This window comes from Suillus clintonianus (assembly GCF_016758775.1).
Source record: "Suillus clintonianus strain FC179 chromosome Unknown DEU56scaffold_13, whole genome shotgun sequence".
In the NCBI taxonomy this organism is placed as follows: Eukaryota; Fungi; Basidiomycota; class Agaricomycetes; order Boletales; family Suillaceae; genus Suillus; species Suillus clintonianus.
The window spans coordinates 129,568-152,930 of NW_024539237.1; the positions used below are offsets into that span (position 1 = coordinate 129,568).

The 23,363-nt window shown below is 45.1% G+C and overlaps 7 protein-coding genes across 7 annotated transcripts; 1 reads left to right on the plus strand and 6 right to left on the minus strand.

Annotated features, from left to right (window-relative positions):
• Positions 1-3,323: 3,323 nt before the first annotated feature.
• Positions 3,324-4,683, plus strand: DEU56DRAFT_753227 (uncharacterized protein; the record flags this gene model as incomplete). The annotated part of the gene is made up of 8 exons (XM_041349696.1): positions 3,324-3,362; positions 3,401-3,585; positions 3,636-3,744; positions 3,883-3,941; positions 3,990-4,122; positions 4,173-4,304; positions 4,359-4,507; positions 4,569-4,683. 8 exons carry the CDS (start codon positions 3,324-3,326, stop codon positions 4,681-4,683), a joined length of 921 nt encoding a protein of 306 aa, XP_041211929.1.
• A 3,667-nt stretch (positions 4,684-8,350) lies between these two features.
• DEU56DRAFT_730453 (uncharacterized protein) lies at positions 8,351-8,647 on the minus strand (the record flags this gene model as incomplete). Its single annotated transcript, XM_041348167.1, has 1 exon — positions 8,351-8,647. One exon carries the CDS (start codon positions 8,645-8,647, stop codon positions 8,351-8,353), a length of 297 nt encoding a protein of 98 aa, XP_041211930.1.
• Positions 8,648-9,068: 421 nt separating this feature from the next.
• DEU56DRAFT_730301 (uncharacterized protein) lies at positions 9,069-9,491 on the minus strand (the record flags this gene model as incomplete). The annotated part of the gene is made up of 1 exon (XM_041348157.1): positions 9,069-9,491. A coding segment is annotated over one exon (423 nt), but the record flags the coding sequence as incomplete, so codon positions are not given.
• A 10,683-nt stretch (positions 9,492-20,174) lies between these two features.
• DEU56DRAFT_909316 (uncharacterized protein) lies at positions 20,175-20,820 on the minus strand (the record flags this gene model as incomplete). Its single annotated transcript, XM_041357094.1, has 2 exons — positions 20,175-20,520; positions 20,585-20,820. 2 exons carry the CDS (start codon positions 20,818-20,820, stop codon positions 20,175-20,177), a joined length of 582 nt encoding a protein of 193 aa, XP_041211932.1.
• A 371-nt stretch (positions 20,821-21,191) lies between these two features.
• On the minus strand, positions 21,192-21,707 carry DEU56DRAFT_753229 (uncharacterized protein; the record flags this gene model as incomplete). The annotated part of the gene is made up of 3 exons (XM_041349697.1): positions 21,192-21,351; positions 21,404-21,576; positions 21,654-21,707. The coding sequence occupies 3 exons, from the start codon at positions 21,705-21,707 to the stop codon at positions 21,192-21,194; spliced, it is 387 nt and encodes a 128-aa protein (XP_041211933.1).
• Positions 21,708-22,585: 878 nt separating this feature from the next.
• DEU56DRAFT_730318 (uncharacterized protein) lies at positions 22,586-22,771 on the minus strand (the record flags this gene model as incomplete). Its single annotated transcript, XM_041348159.1, has 1 exon — positions 22,586-22,771. A coding segment is annotated over one exon (186 nt), but the record flags the coding sequence as incomplete, so codon positions are not given.
• A 15-nt stretch (positions 22,772-22,786) lies between these two features.
• Positions 22,787-23,136, minus strand: DEU56DRAFT_730319 (uncharacterized protein; the record flags this gene model as incomplete). The annotated part of the gene is made up of 2 exons (XM_041348160.1): positions 22,787-23,015; positions 23,048-23,136. The coding sequence occupies 2 exons, from the start codon at positions 23,134-23,136 to the stop codon at positions 22,787-22,789; spliced, it is 318 nt and encodes a 105-aa protein (XP_041211935.1).
• Between the last annotated feature and the right edge of the window lie 227 nt (positions 23,137-23,363).

Here is a 23,363-nt window from a genome sequence, read left to right on the forward strand (position 1 = left end):
TGATTTGCAATCATTCATTCTAGCTGCCTGATGCCATAACCGACTTTCTATGATCGAAAGGATGTGCTGTCTCTGTGACACTCCTTACACATTGTTGAAGGGAGCTTTTCCACCAAGCTTGGAATCTCATCATTGATGACGACTTCATTGCTGCATACATGCATGGTATTATTGTGGACTGCACAGACGGCATTCGACAACGACTCTATCCTCGCATATTCACATACTCCGCAGACTATCCGGAAAAGTCAGTACTGATTTCTAATCACTGATACAGTCTACTTAACAATTGTTAGAGTTTTAATAGCGACGATTCGTGATATGGGTGGTTGTCCATGCCCTCGCTGCACCATTTCAAAAGAGAAGATTGCGGGACTTGGCATGCGTGCTGACCAGGCCATCTGTGTCACTCATTGATGTGTAGATGATGAATTACGCCAGTCGAAAGTTCAACAAGCCCATGATTTGGTATATAAGGAAGGTTATGTGGTGACAAGCCAGCATGTTGAGGAGATTCTCAAGGATGAGTCTCTAGTCCCTACTACGGTGAGACCTTTTTGCGAACCCAAGAACTGGAACATTACTGATTACATTCTGTCTAGAACACTTTCTCATCAAAACTGTGGCGGTTCAAGTTTGACTTCTTCACAATGCTCGTTGTCGACTTGCTTCATGAATTTGAACTTGGTGTCTGGAAATCTGTGTTGACTCATCTCATCCGTATGCTGTACACTATGGGCAATGAAACTGTCTACGAGTTCAATGCAAGGTCACTCCCACCTGATTTGATGGTTCTGCTCAAACTGAATTGTTGTTCTAGATTCCGGGGTGTGGCACCATTTGGCCCCTTGACTATTCGACATTTTGCTCACAATGTTGCCGACCTCTCCAAGCTGGCTGCTCGTGATTTTGAGGATATTCTACAAGTAAGGTGCTGTCTCGTACAAATACCCAGAGCTCATATTTTCTAGTGCTGCATACCGTGTTTTGAAGGATTATTCCCTTCACTGTACAATGAGTCAATACTTGATTTGTTGTTCGTGTTGTGCTATTGACATTCGCTCGCCAAGCTATGCATGCACACTCAGTTGACATTGAAGATTCTTGATGACACAATGATTCTCTTGGGCCAGTGACTTTGGCATTTCTCAGTGGAGACCTGCAAACACTTTAACACCTTTGAAACTGACCGTGAATACCGGGCGCGCATCCGTACAACTCAGAGGAGGCAAGAATGAGCTGGACCATCAAGTAGTGGGGGCACGGTCTGTGAGGGTAATCCAGAGATGAGAGGAGCCCAGCACTCAAGTGGAGGCAAGCGTCCAAAATTCTTTAGTCTTGCAACATCAAAGTTGCATGCACTTGGTGATTTTGTCTCGCAAATCTACAGGTTCAGCACGACAGATTTATTTAGCACGCAGACAGTGAGTGAAACATTGGCACATTGACACATTGTCTCTTCTAACTTGGTGTTTTAGGGCGAGCTGCAGCACTCTGTCATCAAACATTGGAACAATCGCACAAATCAGAACAATGCCATACCCCAAATTATCAACATCGATATCTGCGAGGCTGTTCATAAACATATTGGCAATGCGCTGCACGCACCAGAAGGAATAGCTGCACCTGTAGCCCACGAGCCAACTGACATGGTTGGCAAGGATGAATCTGGACCCAAGCTATATCTCACAGATTGGCTTCGTGAACACCAAGAAGACCCAGCCTACAAAGTAAGATATGTTTATGCTATCTACTATGTTCGTGCCTGATATATTTTTTGTTAAGAATTTTTTGTTCAAACTGAAAACTCACTTGCTTGCACAACTGCGGGGGCTTTCTGTCTTTGATGAGGCAACCAGGTTCAGTCGTGAAGAGCTTGATCAGGTTATCTTTCAATTTGACCGCATTTTCCCTCACGCCACCACTTGATTTAACTATACTTCCTACGATGTTTGATGAGAGCAAGATACAATCAATGTCAATGGCCCACGTCGTGATATCATGCTACGAGCACATGAGGATCCCAGTGATGACATTGAGCCCCATCAATTTTGGTACGCTCGTGTCATTGGAATTTTTCATGCTAAAATTCTACATGGGAATGAGCGAAAGCCACAGCGCATGGAGTTTTTGTGGGTCCGTTGGTTTGGACATGATCCTGAATGGTCCGGAGGCCCCAGATCGCTGCGACCCGAATGCATTGGCTATGTCCCATATGGGAATGGTGATGAATATTGCCCTGCATTTGGTTTTGTTGATCCATGGGATGTTCTTCGTGCATGTCACCTTGTGCCAGCCTACTCACTCGGTCAGACAACAGAACTCCTGGGACAATCTTCTGTGCGAGATATGGTGGATGGTGACTGGGTGAATTATTATGTCATGCGGTAGGTTCCATTCAGTTTGACGAAGCTGCTGGCTGATCTAGTGAGTGTCCTAGTTTTGTAGATTGCGACATGATGATGAGATACCTCGGGCTTGGGATTGGCCACATGAACGAGGCTAATTGTCATACTGAATTTGATGACCTTAGTGTCAGTGAGGAAGACACTCACAAATCCCCGCGCTCAGACCCTAAATCACCTCCGGCAGACCAATCAAAGCACAATGACGAGGAGTCGGATTATTTGTCAGATCCTGAAGACTCAGAAGAATTCAATCCTGACGCTCATGAATATTAGATGCCCTCACATGTGATCCATGGCATAACTTGCATTCGTCACCTGATACTTATTGTTGATTGTGTCTGATTAATTCATCCAGTTGTTAGTGCACCATGTTTGTTTAGCAGGGGTGAAATTTTCTGATTGATCATAACAGAGCACAACAAAAATGTGTCCTTCAAAAAAGGTACAGTCATGGCCATATCATCTTATCTTATCCCCATCTTTGCACCACTGAATTTCCCATCTTGTCATGCTTCTTACTATGCGTTACAGATTGCTGGCTTCCAGACAGTCGGTCTTCAGTGACCTCTCTGATGAATTGTCGGTGTCACCAGAGCCACCAACACCGTCGTTAAATCGAAAAAAAGCATTCACGACAGAGATGTGATGACTCCGACGACATTCAAGAGCCTAGGTAAGCTATCTTTTTTTTTTTTTTTTTAATTCCTGATTTTTGTCTTTGAGAGTAGCTCTATGTAAGACAGTTCTATCTAGTCTTGGGGGCTCCTGTGCCCCCCCGCACCTCTAGATCCATGAATGCCCCGGTGTGAGGCTTGCCTCCACTGGTCCGCCGTTCCCGCTGTGCATTTTAGACATGCGATCTAACGAAGGAGAGGTGACTTTATATGAGTCGCACGATGAAGTATCTGAGTAAGTATGGGTCGTCTGGACGCGTTCTCGATTGCCGAGGCGATGGTAAGCTATCTTGATCATGATAGGCGCTTGCTAAGTAGACTGTCTTTAGTGCCAAGAGGTCTAGTACTGAGCTGCGGCTTGATGGAGTCGACAAAAAAATGATCATCCACAAGGGCCGTATACTTGGACAGTGGGTTGATATGTGGCAGTGGAACACAACCATTCTCGAAAAGGGCATTGAACATGAGGCTGATGCTGGCAATCATCGCGAGTACACACTCAAGTAAGTTTCAAATAGTGCAACAAGCCTATCTCTCAGTATTCGCACCACAGAGAGGAGGAGCAATATGACATATACAAGACAATGCTCTCACTGGCCCCATGTATCATTGACGAAGTTCAGAAGGCAGGACAAGGAGGCTGTATCATTGTTGGCACCATGGTAATTTCCTTTGTTTTCTTTGGCAGCAGGTCTTATCGTGTTAATTTCTTTGCAGCTCGATGATGCACGACAATGAGCACGTGGGGATGATATCAACACCATCAAAGACAAGATTGCCCATTGGCACCATTTCCCAAGTCTCAGCCCTGCAATGTTTGCCTCTGCATGTCATACTCTCGGTTTTACTCTGACCTCTCGTGAGTTAATTTTATCATTGTTTTGCTATCAATCCTCACACCTGCAAGTGTTCAAGATGGCCTTCATGACGGATCAATTGTGGTCACACCCTCGCAGTTCCCCTGCTTCCTTTGGCATAATGAGGAAGTGAACCAAGAACAAATTTTTGAAGGCTGGTTGGAGAACGAGTTGCTTGTGCAGGTACAAAGTAACACTCCATGCTGAAGTCTTTCCGACACTTGTTTGTAAAGGGATACTTGCACATTTTCAAGTCTCCAAGTTCAGCTATCAAGGATGCTGGCGCCACAGCACGTCGTGGAAATGCTTCAATGCACGGCATACGGACAGTGAGCATTCCTTCTATTGCATATGTTGCCACGCTGGTAAGTCTCGACTACCATTTCTGGAACACGTAGTCCTCAGTATGGTCATTGTAGATTCGGTTTGTCCTCTCTTCGCAGAGCAGCATGTCCCGAGGTCACAAGGCACAATTCTCATACGAGACATTTTACAACAACATTGTCAGGACCACTTTTGAGGAGCTTGACAATGTTCAACTTGCCTCACTGCTCACTTGGTGGAACGGGTGCGTACATGTTTTGTCACATCACGACCATTCATTTTAATATTCATTTTTGATTTTGCAGGAGGATATTCTCAGACGTTGTAGATGACAACAAGGACGACGAGGATGAGTATAGCATGATGGCAATGATGAAGGCTCAAGCAGCAGCAAGGAGTGCAGCATCCACAGCATCATAACTACTATGCCATTGTGACCATGAATATATCTCCTATTTTCATTTTCGTTCGAGTGTGAATATATCTCAATTGCTGATGACTTGACTGTGGAATTATCTTTATCACTCTATTACCAACAAACAAGGGTGTGCAATATACAACAGTTATAAGGCTCTTGCAATGGACACAATTTATTGACATGTTGGCAGTAGTGACCAGATTTACAGGAGGTTACAACCAACGAGCAATTTTGGCTTCTCGCAAATATAACCAGTTATGACACGAATGTCGTCGATTATGGTGGTTGTAGGCAATTGTGATGATTATAGAACAGTCGCAATCCTATGGTAATCGACGTCAATTTCATAGGGAATTTGCTGATGTAAACAAACAATGACAATGAACATATTAGGTGGATTATGTAAGGAGTTCGTGATGACAAAGAGAAAAGGAAAGAAAACAGTCAAGTATTGATGTTGAATACAACACCATGCCTGTTTGACTGTTTGGAGGTCATGAAAATACCATGTCTGGTACGCTGGAAGCGTAGACTCAGGTAAGAGCTCTGTACTAAGTCTCAGATGAGACGAAGATAATGCAGAGGTTCATTAATCATTATTGTTGGAGTCAAGACTTGGTGACGAGAGTCAGCAAGAGAAGACAAGGCTAATGGTATCGACCAAATATAGGCACTAAGACGAAGAGTCTTAAGTGAAATCGTATACAAGAGCGATCTTGCTCAGGGAAGGTCTATCAGAATACTGAGTAGATTCAAGTTAGAGAATACAAGACAGGTAGATCGACTACTTATAGGTAAGAGATACTTCAGGGCAAGGTTACCGGATCATAGGTAAGGGTACAGGGTACAAGATAAGAGATACAAGATAAGACGGCGATCAGCAATGCTGTTCAAGAAGATGATGGGAACGTCATATGGCAGTACAAGATAGGAGAAAAAGATAGGGGGGTCCGGTCCGAGGCATGTTATCGTAACAATGTCCGCAGTCACAGTCTTCCCTGATAGATGATGTATGGTCCCGGTGTGGGTACAACAATTCCAGATTGAGTGAATCTGATGTGTTGGGTCTGTCTGCCTAGCTGCTATATCAGAGTGTTGACAGTGTAAGACCCAGGGTTTCTGGACCAGGCTCAGAGCTCAGAGAGAGAGAGAGTAAGGAAAACTGCATTCTAAATCACACCAGGTGAAGGTAAGGGTAAAGACCAACATGATTATGTAAGCTATCCAAGTGCCAACACAAGCAAGGTAAATAGGGGTAAAGTAAGCCTAACCAGGAATATGTTCCTACACCGGGCTTGGCAGACAAGACACATTGTACTGTATACATTCAACCTTAGGTTTGTCACAGCATTGCCAACCCCCTGAATTGAACCATACATTTCGTGTGACAGTCACACCAAATTGAGGGCGGCGAACCTAAATGTGTGACAATTTGTTCATGGGTGGCGGCAAAAATTATAATTTTACTGTGTTTTGCTACTTTTTTTCTAGCTCTTTTACCTTGAATAGAGTCTATGTGCTGCACTGTGAAATGACTTGTGCAAAAAGGTGTTCCTAATTTGTTTGGCGGGGAAAACAAACAGAAGGTATGAAGTTAGTAAGACTTAAGGGAATGGATGAAATTTGTAGGATGATGAACAGATAGTACAACAAAATAATCTAAGGGTTTTGTGATGAGATTTTGATGAGATTCTGGGTGTCAGCCCGCAGGGCTGTTCCGGCCCGAAACAAAGAATCGAACCTAAGAATCAAGGTGAGCTGTGTTCCCAAGTATTAGGAGTGCAGTGATGCATGCGGCACAGCTTGATTCCCTTACAGTAGGAGGTGTACTCACTGTGCTAATTCTAACGAACTGGTGGCATTGTATACCATGTGAAGGGTTCGAGAATTGGTGACGGAGATCAGTGACATAGAGCGATCAAGGCGAATAAGATGTTGAAGTTGTGGCTGGGTCGCCAACCTCAGGGTTGGCAGTACCTGCAATGTACGGTGCCAATATAGATGTGTGATCTTGCAAATAAATTGTGAAAGCTTCACTTGACCACTGCCCCATTGATTTGACGACGTCAAATGGGATCCCCCTTAGCAAGTATTCCAGAGTTCCCCCTATGCGAAGGCTATGCCATTTTAGATCCGGAAATCCCACTGCAGTGGTGGCAACTGCCATCCACTTGGAAAACTCTTTCTTTGAAAGTGGCCTAAGTCCTTTAGTGTGCTTCCACGCTGGAGAGGGCCAGGGGCCTTGACACTGGGTGAACAGCAATGGATGGATGAGTGCAGCTACAACACGTGGGAACTCTGCTCTAAAACACCTGCTAAGACCCCGAAACCCTCGAAAACCTCTGCCTGCCTAAACCAGAACTGACCCCTGACTCCTAAACACCCTGGTACAAATACCCCCCACTAAAAAATGTGACCCTTCTGACACAAAATTGTGCGTCAGAGATTCTGACCACACCTGCGGGCCATTGTGAGTAGTGCAGGGGGATCATTCAATAAGCCTCTGAGACATCTCTGGTTGCTGCCTCCGAGCCCGGTGGAAGTTTCAATATTAATAAGTAGATTATCGAGAACTTACCCCATGTTGCTGGGAACTCGTCTGAATTGATGCGTGAATTTACCGAGTGTTACAGTAACATGGCCCCCCCATCTTTTTCTGACCCTTTCACCTCTTCACCTTGTCACAATGTCACACTATCACCTCTTCACAATTCACCATGATGCTTGACGTACTTCCTGATCCCCGCCAACCCTGACCTTCTGTGACAGAAGCTAGGCGCTTCCCATGGACCCTTGATCCATGGCCTCATGGCCTGTACTTCCATTTCCCTTGATGTTCCCATTAACCCCCATCACTGACCTCATGGACTCCTGCCTGATCCTGCCTACCCGATATATCTTTCCCAACTCTTGTACGATTAGCAGACCTGCCCTGAACACTGTAGTCAGTCCCTATATATAGTTGATCCACTTGTACTATTATTCCTTAACTTGATTCTACTGGGTTTTACCTTGACTTGTATATTCTCTTGAGTTAACTCTCTTGAGTCTGATCACGAACCCTCTATGCTCTTGGATCACTATCCTTGAGTCGATGCCGATCCCTCATCTAGACTTAACCATCAAACACAAAACCCTTCTTCGGCTCTCGCCTTAGAAGCTTACCTCCCCTTTCTGTCATAACCCGATGGCTTAGGCTACCGGGTATACTGACATCAACTGACACACGACTGATAACTTAGGACCGTTGTCCTTCGTTTACCCATCCCAGTCCGACTACGACCATTGTTGTAACACCGAGGGATTGGGAGATGAAGCATTAATTGCGTGCGGGAAAGAGAAATTTTGAATGACTCTAAATTTGTTTGGCTTTCCCGGCTTAGGGATAATGGACGGGGGGGATGATTGGAATGGTCCAATTAATTTTTCCAAGTCTCCAGCTGAGAAGGGACCAATCTACCTCCCTTTTTTTGATTTCACTTTGAATGATACTATCAAATTCAGCCGCATAATCACTAATTGAAACTTTATTTGGAGGCGTCTGTACAGATTTGCTAGCTGGAAAGTCTATATTGAAACCCGCACGTAGGCCGTTTGATATCTTAATGAAGCATTTGAGGATTCCTGCCCTGCACAATTCTCGTTCCCATGCCACCACCTTATATGGAGTCAGTGGATGGCCTTCTGTGCTCTAGGACACTTCTGGGCTCCATGCGTGGTGGCTCTGCAATCGGAACAGTAGTGTCTCAAATCGTGCTTGGGCATGGCGCATCCCTCATCTCTTTGCCAGGCTGTACACAATTGCTTTCCTTCCTTGAACCAAAGAGCTTTACATATGCGCTCTGCGAAGGTTTTGTGCTGCCTGTCCCACGTGTGCATGGCTGTGCATTCAATCGTTCTGTGGGGGTTGCGACCAAGGCAAGCTGCACAACAAGGGAGTGAGTCAGAGGCAAGAGGTGCACGCATGGTGTGTACTACTTGTCACTCCATACCGGCTCCTCCGTCAATTGCAGCTGCCGCTTTTGTGGTACAGACCCTGATTGATGTTGGCACAGTGATTCCGTGTCATTCGCAACAAATGATGCTGCTGCTTGCTGTAGCGAGGCAGGCATTGGTACCACAACATGGTGAGTGGTGTGGATGACGTGACCTAGCGTGAACATTGATCGTGCAAAGGTTGTGGGGCGTGAAAAACACGATGACCCGTCATTTTTGGGGGTGGGTGGGGGGGTTGGGGTTGGGATTGGGATTGGACACATGATTGGTCAACCCAGGGGGGGGGGAGTTTGGCCAATGTGACAATGTATGCGATTACATGAGGTCAAAAGGGAGAGGGTTGGGATATGAAAGCGTGAAACAATAAAAGGAGACTGATGAGCCTGCTGCACTAAAGGATGCATGATTTCGCTGACAAAAAGAACTGACCTGCCTTTGCTTCCATGAGCAACTCTTGATTAATCTCCTCCAAGCTCCAGCTCTGCGCTGAGCCTATGGCGAGATGCCACCGACTTCGCTGCTGTGATTGGTATAACAGTAAAGCTTGTTGCTTGAGGTGATCTGAGGCATGATGCCAGCGGTGTGTCTGCAAGGCCAACCAGAATTGTATGTGCATGGTGACACGCTCGTTTGGCCAGTTGTGCATCTTCATGAAATTAATCATGCGAGGTGCTGCTTCGTTAAACTCTTCCCAGGTCAGATTCTCGTCCTTGGTCACTACTGCAGCCTTTGGGTCTTTAATTGCGTCCGCTGGAATCCATGAGTGAATTCTGTCATTGGATGGAAGCATCACCAGGGCGTCTGGTTCTGCGATCTAAGAAAGTTTCTTTGCGTTGTCCAAACTGCAATTGGTGAAATAATGAAGTTCACAGTAATCTCCTGATTTCATTTTTCTTGTTGCATATGGTGCAGGTAGAATGGGGGGTTCTGAAGGGACTTTGCCTTGAGCGAAGGGAGCATATTTTACTCTTGTTCTTCTTACGCTCTTCAAGCCTGGCCACTTCATCTTCCTCCTCGAGCGCCTGCTGATGCTCCTCCTCTTCTAACGCTTCTCATTGATGCACTGCTTTAAGCCTCTCTTGCCTTAAGGCCCAATGCCGTTTGTCGGTGTTGTTCGTCAGAGTCCATAGTGAGTCTAACGAGCATATGGCCTGGTCTACGGTAAAGTCTTTGTTCACTAGTTGTTCTTGAGCTTGTTGATGCTCATCACTGGTATAGTCCAGTATTATGGCCTCATTGGGGTCGTCGAGGAACATAATAGGATTAAGAGAAACACAAACAGACAGATAGCTAGTGCTTAATCCTTAGGACAATAAATACTGTGATGGTGGGCAAGAGCAAAAAGTGCTGCACCACATCGCTTGTTTGCACTTAGACTAATTGTGGTTCAACCTCGTGCCTTGATCGGATTAGATAACCAACAGTTACTGTATAATTTCGACCTTAGGTTTGCCCAACGAACCAAACCTATTTTTTGTTACAGTTACAGTAGTTTTGGGTTGACAAACCTAATTTTGTAACATAATGTTATTTTTTTTTTGATATGTTTTTTTCAAGAAAGTCTTCACACAAACACATAGTTTTTGCCATTATTGTCATTTTGTATCTATTCCCTGTGTAGAGAGTACATACAGTGTTCTACTGATCTTGTATATACAAACTTACTGCATTTTTGTCACAATGTCCTTGAGCACACCTGACCTTCCCAATATGTAACTATAATAATAGTGGGTGATGATGTGGCTCGCTAACTATTAAATTAGTCATTCCTCTTAAATCCCAACACCAGCAATAAGTCCTGCCCCAAATGCAGGACACCCTTATGGTAAATTCATGTACAAGGCTCGGCACGGGTCATTTAGATAGGTATGTTCTGTTCTGTCCCCATTCTGTCCTATTACTTATCTGGCATCCCCGCTGAGCGAAAGTGATTCCGTGTAGCCTGTTGGTGTAGACTACCGATCCGTATGAGTGTGAGTGTAATAGCTCGTCCCAAGGGGATTGCTACTGAGGGAAGTCTCCGCTGTGGGTACAACAATCCTGCTGAGCTGCAGGGAAATGTTGGGTCTTGCTGGCCTAAGGCTAGTTTGACCCTAAAGGGTCTCTGCTCTAGGCTCAGTGCTCAAGGAGAGAAACAGATGAAGAATAAAGACTGGACACTCAGGCAGACACAGACTCAGACTGGTACTGGTGAAAGATTGACTGGATTATGTAAGCAATAAGAGTGCTAACATAAAGTAAGGAAAGTATCAAATACGGGGCCAGAAAATGGAGGTTTCCTACACCGCAATAAATGTGAAGGAATCAATCCGACGGGCTTAAGATCTGTGCGGTGGATGCACGAAAAGTGGTCCAGTGTAAGAGGAGGATGTCCTGACGGAAGGCGGTGTAGGGAACTAGTTCCCTGTGACCTTGTATTGACAGTTTCTACCTAGCTTTACTTACCCCTTTCCTTTGTTTATGTTGGCATTTGACTGCTTACCTAATCATCAAATCTTCGCCCTACACATCCACTCAGTAGTAGCATTCAGCTCACATTCTGGTAGCTCCCCTTCTAGGGTTAAGTAGTAGCTTCCCCAGTTTGTAGCTTCCCTAGTTGTAGCTTCTTCAGCTCACTAGCTAGCTCCTGATACCCAATTCTAGCCCTATTGTCTGCAGTGTCATATTTGATATCCTCTCTCACTCTCACACTCACACACACACACACACACACTCTCTCTCTCTCTCTCTCCCTGCTTGAGCACTCCCCAGTCAAGAAAGCCTGGGTCTTACATTGTCTCTCAAGACATAGCAGCTAGGCAGCAAGACCCAACACCTTCTGCTTCTCAGCAGATTTGTTGTCCCCACAGCGGTTCTGACGGAACAGATATCTAGCGGTATGATCTGTCAAGTATCAAGATAGCAAGGTGTCGAGGTGGCAAGGTGTCGAGGTGTCAAGGTTTCAAGGTCTTGATGTAACGAGCTACCGGAAGTGATCTGTGGAACAGGATGAAGTCCGTTGCGGTGTGGAAGACTAAGGCGACTTTTTTGATCACACAGACTTAGATATAAAATCCAAGGGAGTGATATTGGCAGAATACGACGCGACTATTTATCATAACCTGTAAGAACTCAGAATCTGCTAAGTGGCAGTAGTACAGGCGAGTCCATAGCGCAGTAATATGTAAAGGATGGTAAGCGGCCTCATGTATGGGAATGTACATGTAATACGGACTGCTGGTTGATCAGAGTGATAAAAAGAGACAAATGACTCACCAATGGGGATGGATGGACATGGATGGGCAGGAACCAAGGGCAAATGAGGGAATCCATCACAGGTTTCGTATCCGTTAGGTGTCCGGAAGGGACGGTCGTCAACAGAGGAGGCCGGATAGGTGTGGACATGAATACCTGGCCAGGAGAGCTCCGGACCTGGCTTAAAGGGTGATTGTGAGGCTAGCGCCAGAATGTTTGGTACACCACCTTCTCGCTAAACCTCCTGCTTCTCCTACAAACTGTTCCCACACCCACTTCATCTGCTCCTCATCATCCTCTTCGATGTCAAGCTGCTTGCCGCTGTTCTATAGGTGGTGAGCCTGATCTTACTAAGGTGAACAGATGCCAAAGCCGAGTCCATGAGGCATAGATGATAGTGTAGTGATTTTCTCAGGTTCTCTCCCTTCTTTCGAGCTGCATTGATTGTGTCAGTGTTCCAAGGCCAAGTCCATCAGACATAGATGAATCAATGATAGTGTAGTGAGTTTCTCAGGTTCTCTCCCTTCTTTCAAGCTGCATTGATCATGTCAGTGTTGATCATAAGTGTGAGAAGTCCTGCTTGACTGTGTTAAAGATGTGCTCGTGAATACTGTTGAAGACATGCTTGCGGGTGATCTATAATGATTGTTTACCTATCTATTGTGTCTTACAGTGTCCATTGTCCTTACAATATAATGTACAAGCTCTATGGTCAATGTCAACAAAAAAATATCATTCTACCAGTGTAATGAAGTTGTGCACTTAGCACTAATATCATCATCTCATCTGTCTATCATCTGTCTAGTCTGATCAGGACTTGTCTATTATCTTGAGAAGCATCCATATTGTCAGCCACCACCAATTAATTACCTCACGTGTACCACATGTTAGCCGCATCCTTCCGCATATCTCGCGCCTCTTGCACATCCACCGTGCATACATCACACGCCTTTGCATACCTTCGTTTTTCTGCCATCTCTTGATTTCTCTCATATTTAGAGAGTTCTATCTCAGTAGCATCCTCTGAGGGTTGATTCTACTAGCTCACCTCTTGAGGTTTATATCCTTGTGACTCCCCAGAGTTGACATCTCTATTTCCTCACCCACAATGGTACATCTCTCATAGCTTTAAGTTCTGTGTGGGTGCCGGGGGACTGATCTGTGGATAGGTTTTGGCCTGGTTCCATTGGGGTCTGTGCAGCCTTAGTGTCCTCCAAACAGAAACATTCGACTATGGTGGCCACATAGGCCTTCTGCGACAGTGTTAAGGTATGTGCTGCTCTGTTATGCATTACCTTTAACCCCAACAGCCACTTCAACTCCCCCAGGTCCAATATCTTGAAGAACTGCTGGAGTTATAGAATTTTTGGTAGCTTATACACAGTGAATTGCGTGACAAACTCGTAGTGTACTACATGAAAAATGTCCTACTGTATGTACACCAATGAATGAAGGTTTCAGCTACTCGGCCATTTCCGAGTCACGCTCGTCAAGCTTCACTAAGTCCAACAGGAGTTGGGCCTTGAAGCGGTGGATATGAGAAGTGCGGTTCTTGGTGACAGCCATGTCATTGATGGACACTGTGATGACCATCTGTTTGCTGGAGGTACATTTGTAGTACACCACTTGATCCACCTTTGACCTACTGAACCCCAGCTTCAAGAACACTCTAGCTAGCTCCTCCACCCACTCAAACCCTGCTTGCTTCAGTCCAGGTAAGCTCCTCATTAAGTTCAACACCTTTCCACACTAATCCTCCCTCAGGTACCCTGGGGGTGCGTGATCTCCTCCTGGATGCTCACATAAAGGTAAGCACTCTTGATGTTGATCTGGTGTATCTCCCAGTCTTGCTGAACAGTCTTGCTGAACGGCCATAGCTAGTACCATGCAGATCATGCTCATATTGGCAGTGGGTGCAAAGGTACCAAAATAGTCTACTCTGTATTTCTGCTGCTGACCGTTTGTAATGAGGTGCATGTGAAATTTCAACTTTTCGCCACCCAGTCCTCACTTGGTGGCCAGCATGTAGTGGCATGAGATAAGGTTTGCCACTCTAGGTAAGTCCACAATTTCCCAGGTACCTAGCTTTTCAAGTTGGCTAATCTAATAATTCAGTGCTTCTTCCCACTCTTCGCTGTCAGGACCGTTCAGTGCCTGCTGCAAGGTGGGTTCAGGTTCTGCGGCTGTGAGCACAAGGTGAATGTGGGTTTCTTTGTCCAGGAGATCTAACACTGATGCCTCCAACAGGGAATCTAGCGTTAGGGATGCCATCTCCCCCTCATTGGTGGCAGGTGGTGGGATAGGCTGAACACCAGGTAGGTTGGTGCTGCTAGTGTATTTGTTGTAGTGCATGACAACATTGTTTTCAGGGTTGCTAGTGTATATGTCATCACACATGATGGACTCCCCACATTCAGGATATCCTGCACCACTGTCACCTCTCCTGACACAAACATAATGTTGCATTTAACAGAGACCCTGTGCTTACCTGACCAATAGACCCAGTAGGCTTTACTGACCATGTCCACCACCTGAAATACAGCTTCCTACACATTTGGCTCCAGCTTTCCCGCATCCTCCAGATGGACATAAACTGTGGTGCCAAATTCGTGCACTTGGAGAAGGTTTGGATTGGATTTTTGGACAAGTTCGAAGGGAGTAGTGCCTGGGGTGGCTTTCAATGGTAAGCGGTGTGGGTGATGAAATAGGAATGCAAACTCTGGAGAGTCACAAGGATAGATACCTCAAGAGGCGAGCTAGTAGTATCGTCTCAAAGGGATGCTATTGAGGCAAATCTCTCTAAATAATGAGAGGATCAAAGACTAGTGATAAGCCAATGGTATGCAAAGGCATGTGAAGATGCACAATGTATATGCGACGAGCACACGTGGTGCGCGAGATATGCGGAAGAAGGCAGCTAGCGCGCAATATGCATGAAGTAGGAAAACAGTGGCGGCAAACAAATAGAGGTCTTTAGGAACCTAGTAGATGAGTCTTAATGAGACTGAGAAGATAATAGACACAAATGGTGATGATATTAGTGCTATGCGCACAAACTCGGCAGAAAAACAGATACTGAGTCCAAGTAAGGTAAAGTAGTAAGTCCAAATTGTGCTAAGTCCTCTAGATATGTATGTAGCTACATGCACTCTTAGGATGCGGAAGCATAAGGGAAGCGGATAGGCTGTGCAGAAGCGCAAACAAAACATATATGTAAGAGACCCTGGATGTGGTCAGTGACAGTAATAACAGTGAGAATATGCACCAACAGGGCCAGACAGACAGGACAGGACATGAGAGGATATGCCGAGTAGAGCACCGGTATGTGGATAAGGTGCGCATGATGTGGAAGAGCGCTGATGGTTGTGCGTGCAATGTATGTCTCTGTAGGGTCGCGCCTACCTGTGGATAGTGATGAGGTCGATGTAGGAATGAGGGGATACAAGCCTGTAGGGAGATCACTCTCTACAGCGGTTCTTGAGCCAGGTAGCATAGTTGACCGCTTCCGCCCACAGATACTTGGGCATGTCCTTCACTATGAGCATCGCTCTAGTGTGCTCGACCAATAATAGGATGGTCTACTCTCAACTGGGCACCTGGTTGTCCACAGAAATTTGCAAATTTGGTGTTGCCTAGCAAAGGAATCAGGTAATTGGGTTTGTAGACCACTAGCCTATGCTCACAGAAAAGTTTGGTGATCTCCTAGGATAGGGTGCAGTTAGAAGAGGGAGGAAGGAGTTAGTAAGGCAGAGTAGGTTAGTATGGTGGTGTGAGTTAGTAAGTGGTTTTGACCTTGTGAAGTGTCTTGTCAGAGGGCTTACTGCTACTCCAACTGCCTTACCTCTGTTTCTGTTTAGCTATGCTACCCCTCAGTGTCATATTCTACATTCTTGCACCTAATTTCTAATACAATCTTTGGCCATGTTCTCAGATCTGATCCAGATCTCTTTTCCACTTCTTTCCCCATTTGGTATCTTCATTGTAAACTTACCCCTATGCCCAGATCTGCCTGACAGTTCATTTCTGTCTCCATTCTCTGTGATCTGCCTGTCAGTTGATTCCCACCTGTCACCTCTATGCTCTCCATATGTTCCTGACATAGCATCCAACTCCGCTATCTATGTTGCTGTTGTACTAGTTAGAAGTATATAAATTCTCATAGTCTCGCTGAATATTCCTCAGTTCAAATATTATCCTAGACTCTGCCCATTTCTGCTTTCTGTTTATTTCTGTGTCTGAGGATTGATTTCTTGATAGACTACATCTCTGACTTTACCCTCGGGTAGTCTTCCTCTGTCACCTTCTACCGTAGACAAGTCTACAGTAGCCCTACTCTATTTTCTGCCACCTCACTAAGTTTTCTACCAGCATAGAAACTATACCTAGCCACCTGAAGTGAAGGGCAAGTACTTGAGTAAGGAGCGCAGTGCATGAGCTGAAGCTAAGCCCTTTATATCTGCCCTTTGAGCACAGTCTTGACAGTATATTCAAACTCACACCTCACCAAGTATACTTACATTCATCACATGGCTCCTAACAATATATTTCCAAGTTTCTCTTAGCTGCCATCTGAGTACACATGACTCATCCATCACTATCTCATACTGTCCCAGATAACCTCGATGTTCAGCTAGACCTTGACATGATGTGCAGACACTTCAAAATCTGTGCTTTATATGTCATTCCCTTGTCATTCCCTAATCTTCTTCAAATACTGCACACATCATTCACTATGCACTTAATCATCACCATGATGATGACTATATCATGTCTCCCATCAAGTACCAGAAGAAATATAAGACTCATTGTGGAAAAAGGAGCTCTGAGAAGAAGGCACAAAGACTGTCAACATATGTGGAAAAGATCCAAAGCAAGACAGTGACATCACTGGAAGAAAAAAGGTGCAAGTAGTATTCTCATGAGTCTGTTCATGTGACATCATTGACCTGTGGACGTAGCTATGGAGAAACTGGATTTTTATCTAGGAGCCTTAGTGCATGTTTCAAAAAATAAGCTGCATGTTAATTAACTTGTGGAAAAGCAGATCCCTCATGGTTTTAAAGCATCTAAGCTCTCATTATATGATCTCAATCATTCTTTTTTTATACTGCCACCAAAGGATTTCAAGGAAGCCAGTCGTCCACTCCACCCTCTATTTATGGCTGCTAGGTTTGAGCATATGATCACTGATCAACGATAGAAGAAGATTCTCAAACTTAGCATGGAAGATTTACAGTATGTAGGTTTCAAACACTATGCAGGGCCAAGGGAGGCAAACATTTCATCAACCCCTAGCTTACACTTGGGAGTATTGGAAGTACAATAGTCATATCCAAAAGTCACCAGAGATACAAGACTATAGCCTAATCCAGAGAGCACCAAGACAATCAACAAGCTTCTTGTGGTCATTGGGATATATGTGGTTCTGAAGATTTTAGCTCTGTTGAAGAGGTATGCTCCACAGCAGCTTGACATACAACTCAGGTAAATATATGTGCCCTGGTTGTGAATCCTAGGTGAGCCATGCTAGTAAGTTTATGCATCATCACCAATGGGTTGTAATTGTCTAGGGGGCACATATATCTTTTTTTTTTGTACATACAATGTGCTATGAACTGGGATTCCAACTTATGCTATCAACAATTCAGATGCACATTGAAATCTTTACATCCTCTAAGTCAGTCTGCCCTTTGATCTTACAAAGTGCTCTTCTTTGCTCAATCAGCATTTAAGAGATGATGAGCAATAACCCAGCCAATCCATCACCACACTCATCCTTCATTGTGCTAGAGAAAAGTCTCATAGAATGCATTCATCCCATGATCACTGCATGTTATCATTGCATTGCTATCATTATCCCTTGCAGCTGCATCTGCTAAGCTACATTTCTCCCATCATTACTGCATAGTGCTGCATGTTACTGCTTACGCTGCTTGTCATTGCTTACACTGCTTGTGAGTCATGGTTACTGCCTCAATTTATCATCTCCATTCCCTATGACACTGCTTTCCTATGCTTTCTGACTTATTTGGTTCCATTTTTTAGTCCTGCAGTCTGATGAGAAATCCAAAAGCGACAATGATATGGAGGATGTCAGTCAGCATATGCACACACTAGTTCTGTTTTTCAAAATTGATCAACCTCGTGTACATAGATTAAAAAAGTACATGGTGATAGTGGGTTACATACCAGAGTGCTGTGCTTTATGTTATTGTCATTGAAGTGGTCCAGGAACTTTCTCATATCAAGCAGAATTGACAATACTGTCAATATGAAGTTTTTTAATGTGTTCCAATACCAGTACTGGAACAACAAAACATAGCAGCTATCGCCAGCAAAGATAGAAACCAGATGTTTTGTTTTGTTTGCTTCCTTCAATTGAATGGGTCCACATCAGATAAGCTTCAGGCAAACCATAGTAGTTGAGAAACTGGTGATGGCCTTCCCTGCAAATTAAACATAATTTTTTGGAGTGTTGATCCTGCAACTTACGTATAACATTCCATATCCTTCCTATTAGTGTGCATGAGTCATGGTTGATTTTCAGATGAAAGATGCAATTGATGTGAATGCACCAAGTAGCAGTGGTGTTATAGCGAAGGACTCCAGGAGATTCAATATGAATGGGAAAAGATGAAGGTGAAGGTTTCCATTCTGGAGAAAAGAAGAATGTTTTCCTAAAATGAGCATCTTTGCTATCTATGAGGTTCTGGTAGGGATGGTGTATGAACCATTTGGGTAGGAAATTAAAGGCGGGTCATACACCTTGTTCCTTCAAAGATCCATTAGAGTTAAGAAGGTTTTCTACGCAATTCTGTTTAGAAAAAGGAGAAGATTATACAATGTTATGAGACATACCAAAGCTAATAAGGCAAGCGATCATTTTCTCCATTTAGTCGGTGCTCCAAAACAATGAGGCCACAGTTGATTGTTCCAGAGTCAACCCCTCTATCTTTTGTTGCAGGCTCAACAACCATATACCACATGTCTTCCTGTAATTGCCTGTGAGCTGTGTCTATTTAGTTCTGAAGATTGTTTAATTGATTGGAGGTATATTTTTTTACACCACTTCCTATATATGTTTTCTGTCCAACTTGGACTGTGAGATATGGCAGAACAAAATTTCCACTCATGGCGAATATTTACTTACCATTGAGACATCGAAATAATACAATACCCCTGAGGGATGTACAATTCCTTCCCAGATGCCGTAGCTTCAATTCCTGTGTAAATCATGAGACCATGTATTCAGTTTGGTTTAGTAAGAAAAGAAGTAACTCATCCCACCTAAAGTCATCCACTTGCTTGCACTTTATGGAGTAGTTGGTGCCAAGTGTGGAATCACTAGTAGGTATCATAAAGAAAAATTAGATATGAACATCACAGTGACTCGGACAGGCCCAGGTAGGAGTTCCAGTCAGGCTAGCACCGCAAATGTGCCGCAGTGAATTCGCACCACGTCATAGTGACAAGTACACACTATCTGGGCGGCCGCAATGATTCAAGTTGAAGGACTTGCTAAATCATTTTGACTAAAATCTGTTGACCCGCTGTGGGTACAACAATTCAGATTGAGGGAATCTGAGGTGTTGGGTCTTGTCTGCCTAGCTGCTATGTCAGAGTGTTGACAGTGTAAGACCCAGGGTTTCTGGACCAGGCTCAGAGCTCAGAGAGGGAGAGAGAGTAAGGAAAACTGCATTCAAAGTCACACCAGGTGAAGGTAAGGGTAAAGACCAACATGATTATGTAAGCTATCCAAGTGCCAACACAAGCAAGGTAAATAGGGGTAAAGTAAGCCTAACCAGGAACTTGTTCCTACATCTCATGGGACCTTTAAATCATGACTGTCCCCAGTCATTTCCACAATACAGCCAAAACTAAACTGAACTTGAGAAAACTGACCTGATGATCCCCACACACCTGTTTTCACAGACTACTGTTGTCATGTGAACCGCGTCAGTGAGTGAGGGTCAGGCAAAACGGCAAAAACTTGGCCCCCAGGACTGTACTGGAGGACTTCGGAGGATAAAACGGCAAAAAGCGGAGTAAGGGCTGCACGGATGACGATGGGGAGTAGCTGGATGGATAGGGGCGAGCGAGGGCTTCAAAATGAGTATTGGGATCACTGGGTTTGGCGAAGGAATGGGCGAGTTATAGAGGAATTGGTCAGGGGGGTGGAAAACACGAGAAATGCGGATAGCGTGTGAAGGGGCGGACGTATTGAGAAGCGGATGCGGCGGATGTGACGGCGTGGACGAGAGCTTCAAAATGGATACGGGGTTGACGGAGATTGGCGAAGAATTGGGAAAGTTATGGGGGAAATAGCGAAAAAGGGCGGAAATTGCGAGAAGTGCGAATAGCGAGGGGAGACGTGGACCAATTGGGAAACTGATGCGGTGAATGTGTCGGCGTTGACGAGAGCTTCAAAATGGGTCTGGGGTCGATGGGGTTCCGATGCGAAATGGGCTGGGGAAATAGGAAAAACGCGTATAGGGCGATGAGGGGGTAGGAGGAAGGGGTAGGCAGTAGGGAGGGACTGGCTGGTCATCTCAGGAAGCGGATTAGGGCGATGGGCAGAGCCACAGAGGGATGCTGGACGACCAAAAGAGCTAGAATAGACAGGCCTTGGTACTCCCACAACAACCTTATCTCTCCTCAACCTCTCAAAAACACGAAAAACCCGATATCTCCACCACTTCTGCTCCAAATGGGATGACCCAGGGCTCAAAATGACGGCCTGAACGAGGGGAATCCGAATCTGAATTTGCGAGAGATCCGGTCGAAGAACGCGTGGGAAAATCGCTTATCTGTGCGGAGGGGGGAGGAGGTGATGCTGAAAACTGATGAAAGAGTGACTGTGGTTGGATAAGGCTTGGAGTAGGGATGGTAGGGTGATGATTGGTGAGCATAGAGAGCCTAGAAACAAGAAACCCTCGCGGTGGGCTCCAGTTGTGGGTACAACAATTCAGATTGAGGGAATCTGAGGTGTTGGGTCTTGTCTGCCTAGCTGCTATGTCAGAGTGTTGACAGTGTAAGACCCAGGGTTTCTGGACCAGGCTCAGAGCTCAGAGAGGGAGAGAGAGTAAGGAAAACTGCATTCAAAGTCACACCAGGTGAAGGTAAGGGTAAAGACCAACATGATTATGTAAGCTATCCAAGTGCCAACACAAGCAAGGTAAATAGGGGTAAAGTAAGCCTAACCAGGAACTTGTTCCTACACCGCATCAATCCTTTCTCCAACTTCAGAATCTGATTTACCTTGAACTATTTTTTCACCGACTCAGCTGAGAACAAGCACCTTGGCATGCTGTAATTTGGCATAGGAAGAATCAACTTGGATGTGGGCTTGCTTGAGTGCAGCACTCATTTGTTCCAAACTGCCAGCATGTACTCCCGTAAGGGCATTATTGCCAGATTCACGGGCGAGATCCCATTCAGCCCTATTAAGATCACATCAGGGATGAGCAATAGTTGTTAGCTAATGTACGACACCTTTGTTCCGCAAGCTCGTCAAGTACCTCAACATAACATATAGAGAGCTGATCTGGCAGAGCTGGCTGCTTCAGACTATCCAGATATATGTGTTCCTGATCGAAAAATCTCAGGAAATCATTGTCGCTGAGGTGTAGCTCAGCCTTGATAGTCTCTAGCTCAGCTGTCAATAACTGAACCGATGTAGGAGACGATCTGGCTGCAGCCCCGAATGACACCATTTCCCCTTACTGGACGAAGTCACGCATACCTTCCACAGGCCGTTGCGGACCATCACACGAGGTTGCGGAATCCACACACTCATTGCATCGCATTGCATCACAATGCACTATCTGTCCATGTCCTGCCTGCATCTGTCTGTCCTCACTGGTGCGTTCTCATTCTTAGTTAGTCATTCCTAACTGTTCGCAGGGCCAGTCACATATCAGTTCCCATACACGAGGCCGCGTACCATTACTTACATGTATCTCCTTCCGACTTTGCTTGCATATGCACCCGCTTATACAGTTCTGGTTCCTTACGGACTCTGTTATATACTACGTCACAGACTCGTACGGACTTCACTTTCCTACATTCTCTCTCTCTGGTTGTGTGTTGTGTGCGGAGTCACTAGCTTAGTCTTACCTTGTCATTCCTTGCTTGAGCAATCACTTGTTTGCCTTCTCATCCCACGTGAACACTCGCATCGCCATTGACAGTTGACTATTGCTAGTCCTAGTTGAGTTCCTTTGCAAGGTGGTTTCTGCACGTCTTCGCATATACCTGGTACCTAGTTCGCTCTACCCGATTACCTGTTCTGATACCTGGTACCCTACCCGTTTCGCATACCTGGTACCCTCTAGACATTCATTCGTTTCTGCGCATCCGCATACCTCGCATCTCTGCATCCACATACCTCGCATCTCCGCACATCCTCGCATCTCCGCATCTCCTCGCATACCCAGCCGTTCTGTCTTCAGCGCATCACTTCCTTCTTCACTGTTCCCCTCGCTCATACTTGAGGAACTGCTCTCAGAGCTATCCCCTTGGGTTGACTACTATTCTCGCACCCAGCAGGATTGGTACGCTATCACTATAGCGGACTTCTACAATTTCTCCCACACCGATTTCAATGCTTCTCGGTAATGGTTCCAAAATAATTGCCTGATGGCAAGGCCCATTAGTATTGTGATTGTAAATATGTCATGACGTACTAAGTGCAGCATACTTATTGGCATCCCAAATTGCAAAATGTTCCTCGATGGCTCGGTGGTGATGGAAACAGTTAGCATGCCTTGTGCTACAGGCAAGCTCATTAGATGTGGAGAAAATATGCTCACAACCCTCGCCCTCAGTATGATCTGTTCCCGAAATATACATTGGGTGCCAGTCAAGCTGGCACCTTCAATTGTGCGCATGGCCATGGAAGGCACCAACCATCATCTGAAAGCCAAGATTGTGTGCACAAGGACCCAATGTGCTATTGGTTAAAGTTTTTGAGAAGGTGCAACCAATATTGTAAGCGCAACCTCCATTTTGGCCATACACAGTAAGTAGCTTGTCAATGATTGCCAACAGATATTTTGTACTGCCGAAATGCATTAGTGCAAACAAAATGATTTCAAAACAAGGTCTTACAGTTCTCTGCTTCAGATCATATCACACGCCAGAAGCACAAAATGATGTCGGCACGAAGCGATGAAAATCCCCGACTCTTCAAATACGGCAAACATCTTCTTGCGTATTCCTAACATCTTACTCCTCCTCAACACCTACTCACAAATTGTATGGGACTTCAAGTTGAAAGTACATGGTGCTGCAAAAATAACTGTCAATGAGGTCCATTAGGCACATGTTCCATTGTACTGAACATTCCGATGCTAGCCTCACAATCACCCATTATGCATGATCCGGAGCTCACCTTGTCAGGTATTCATATCCATCATCATCCGGCTCCTTCCGTCTACATCTGTCCTCCCGG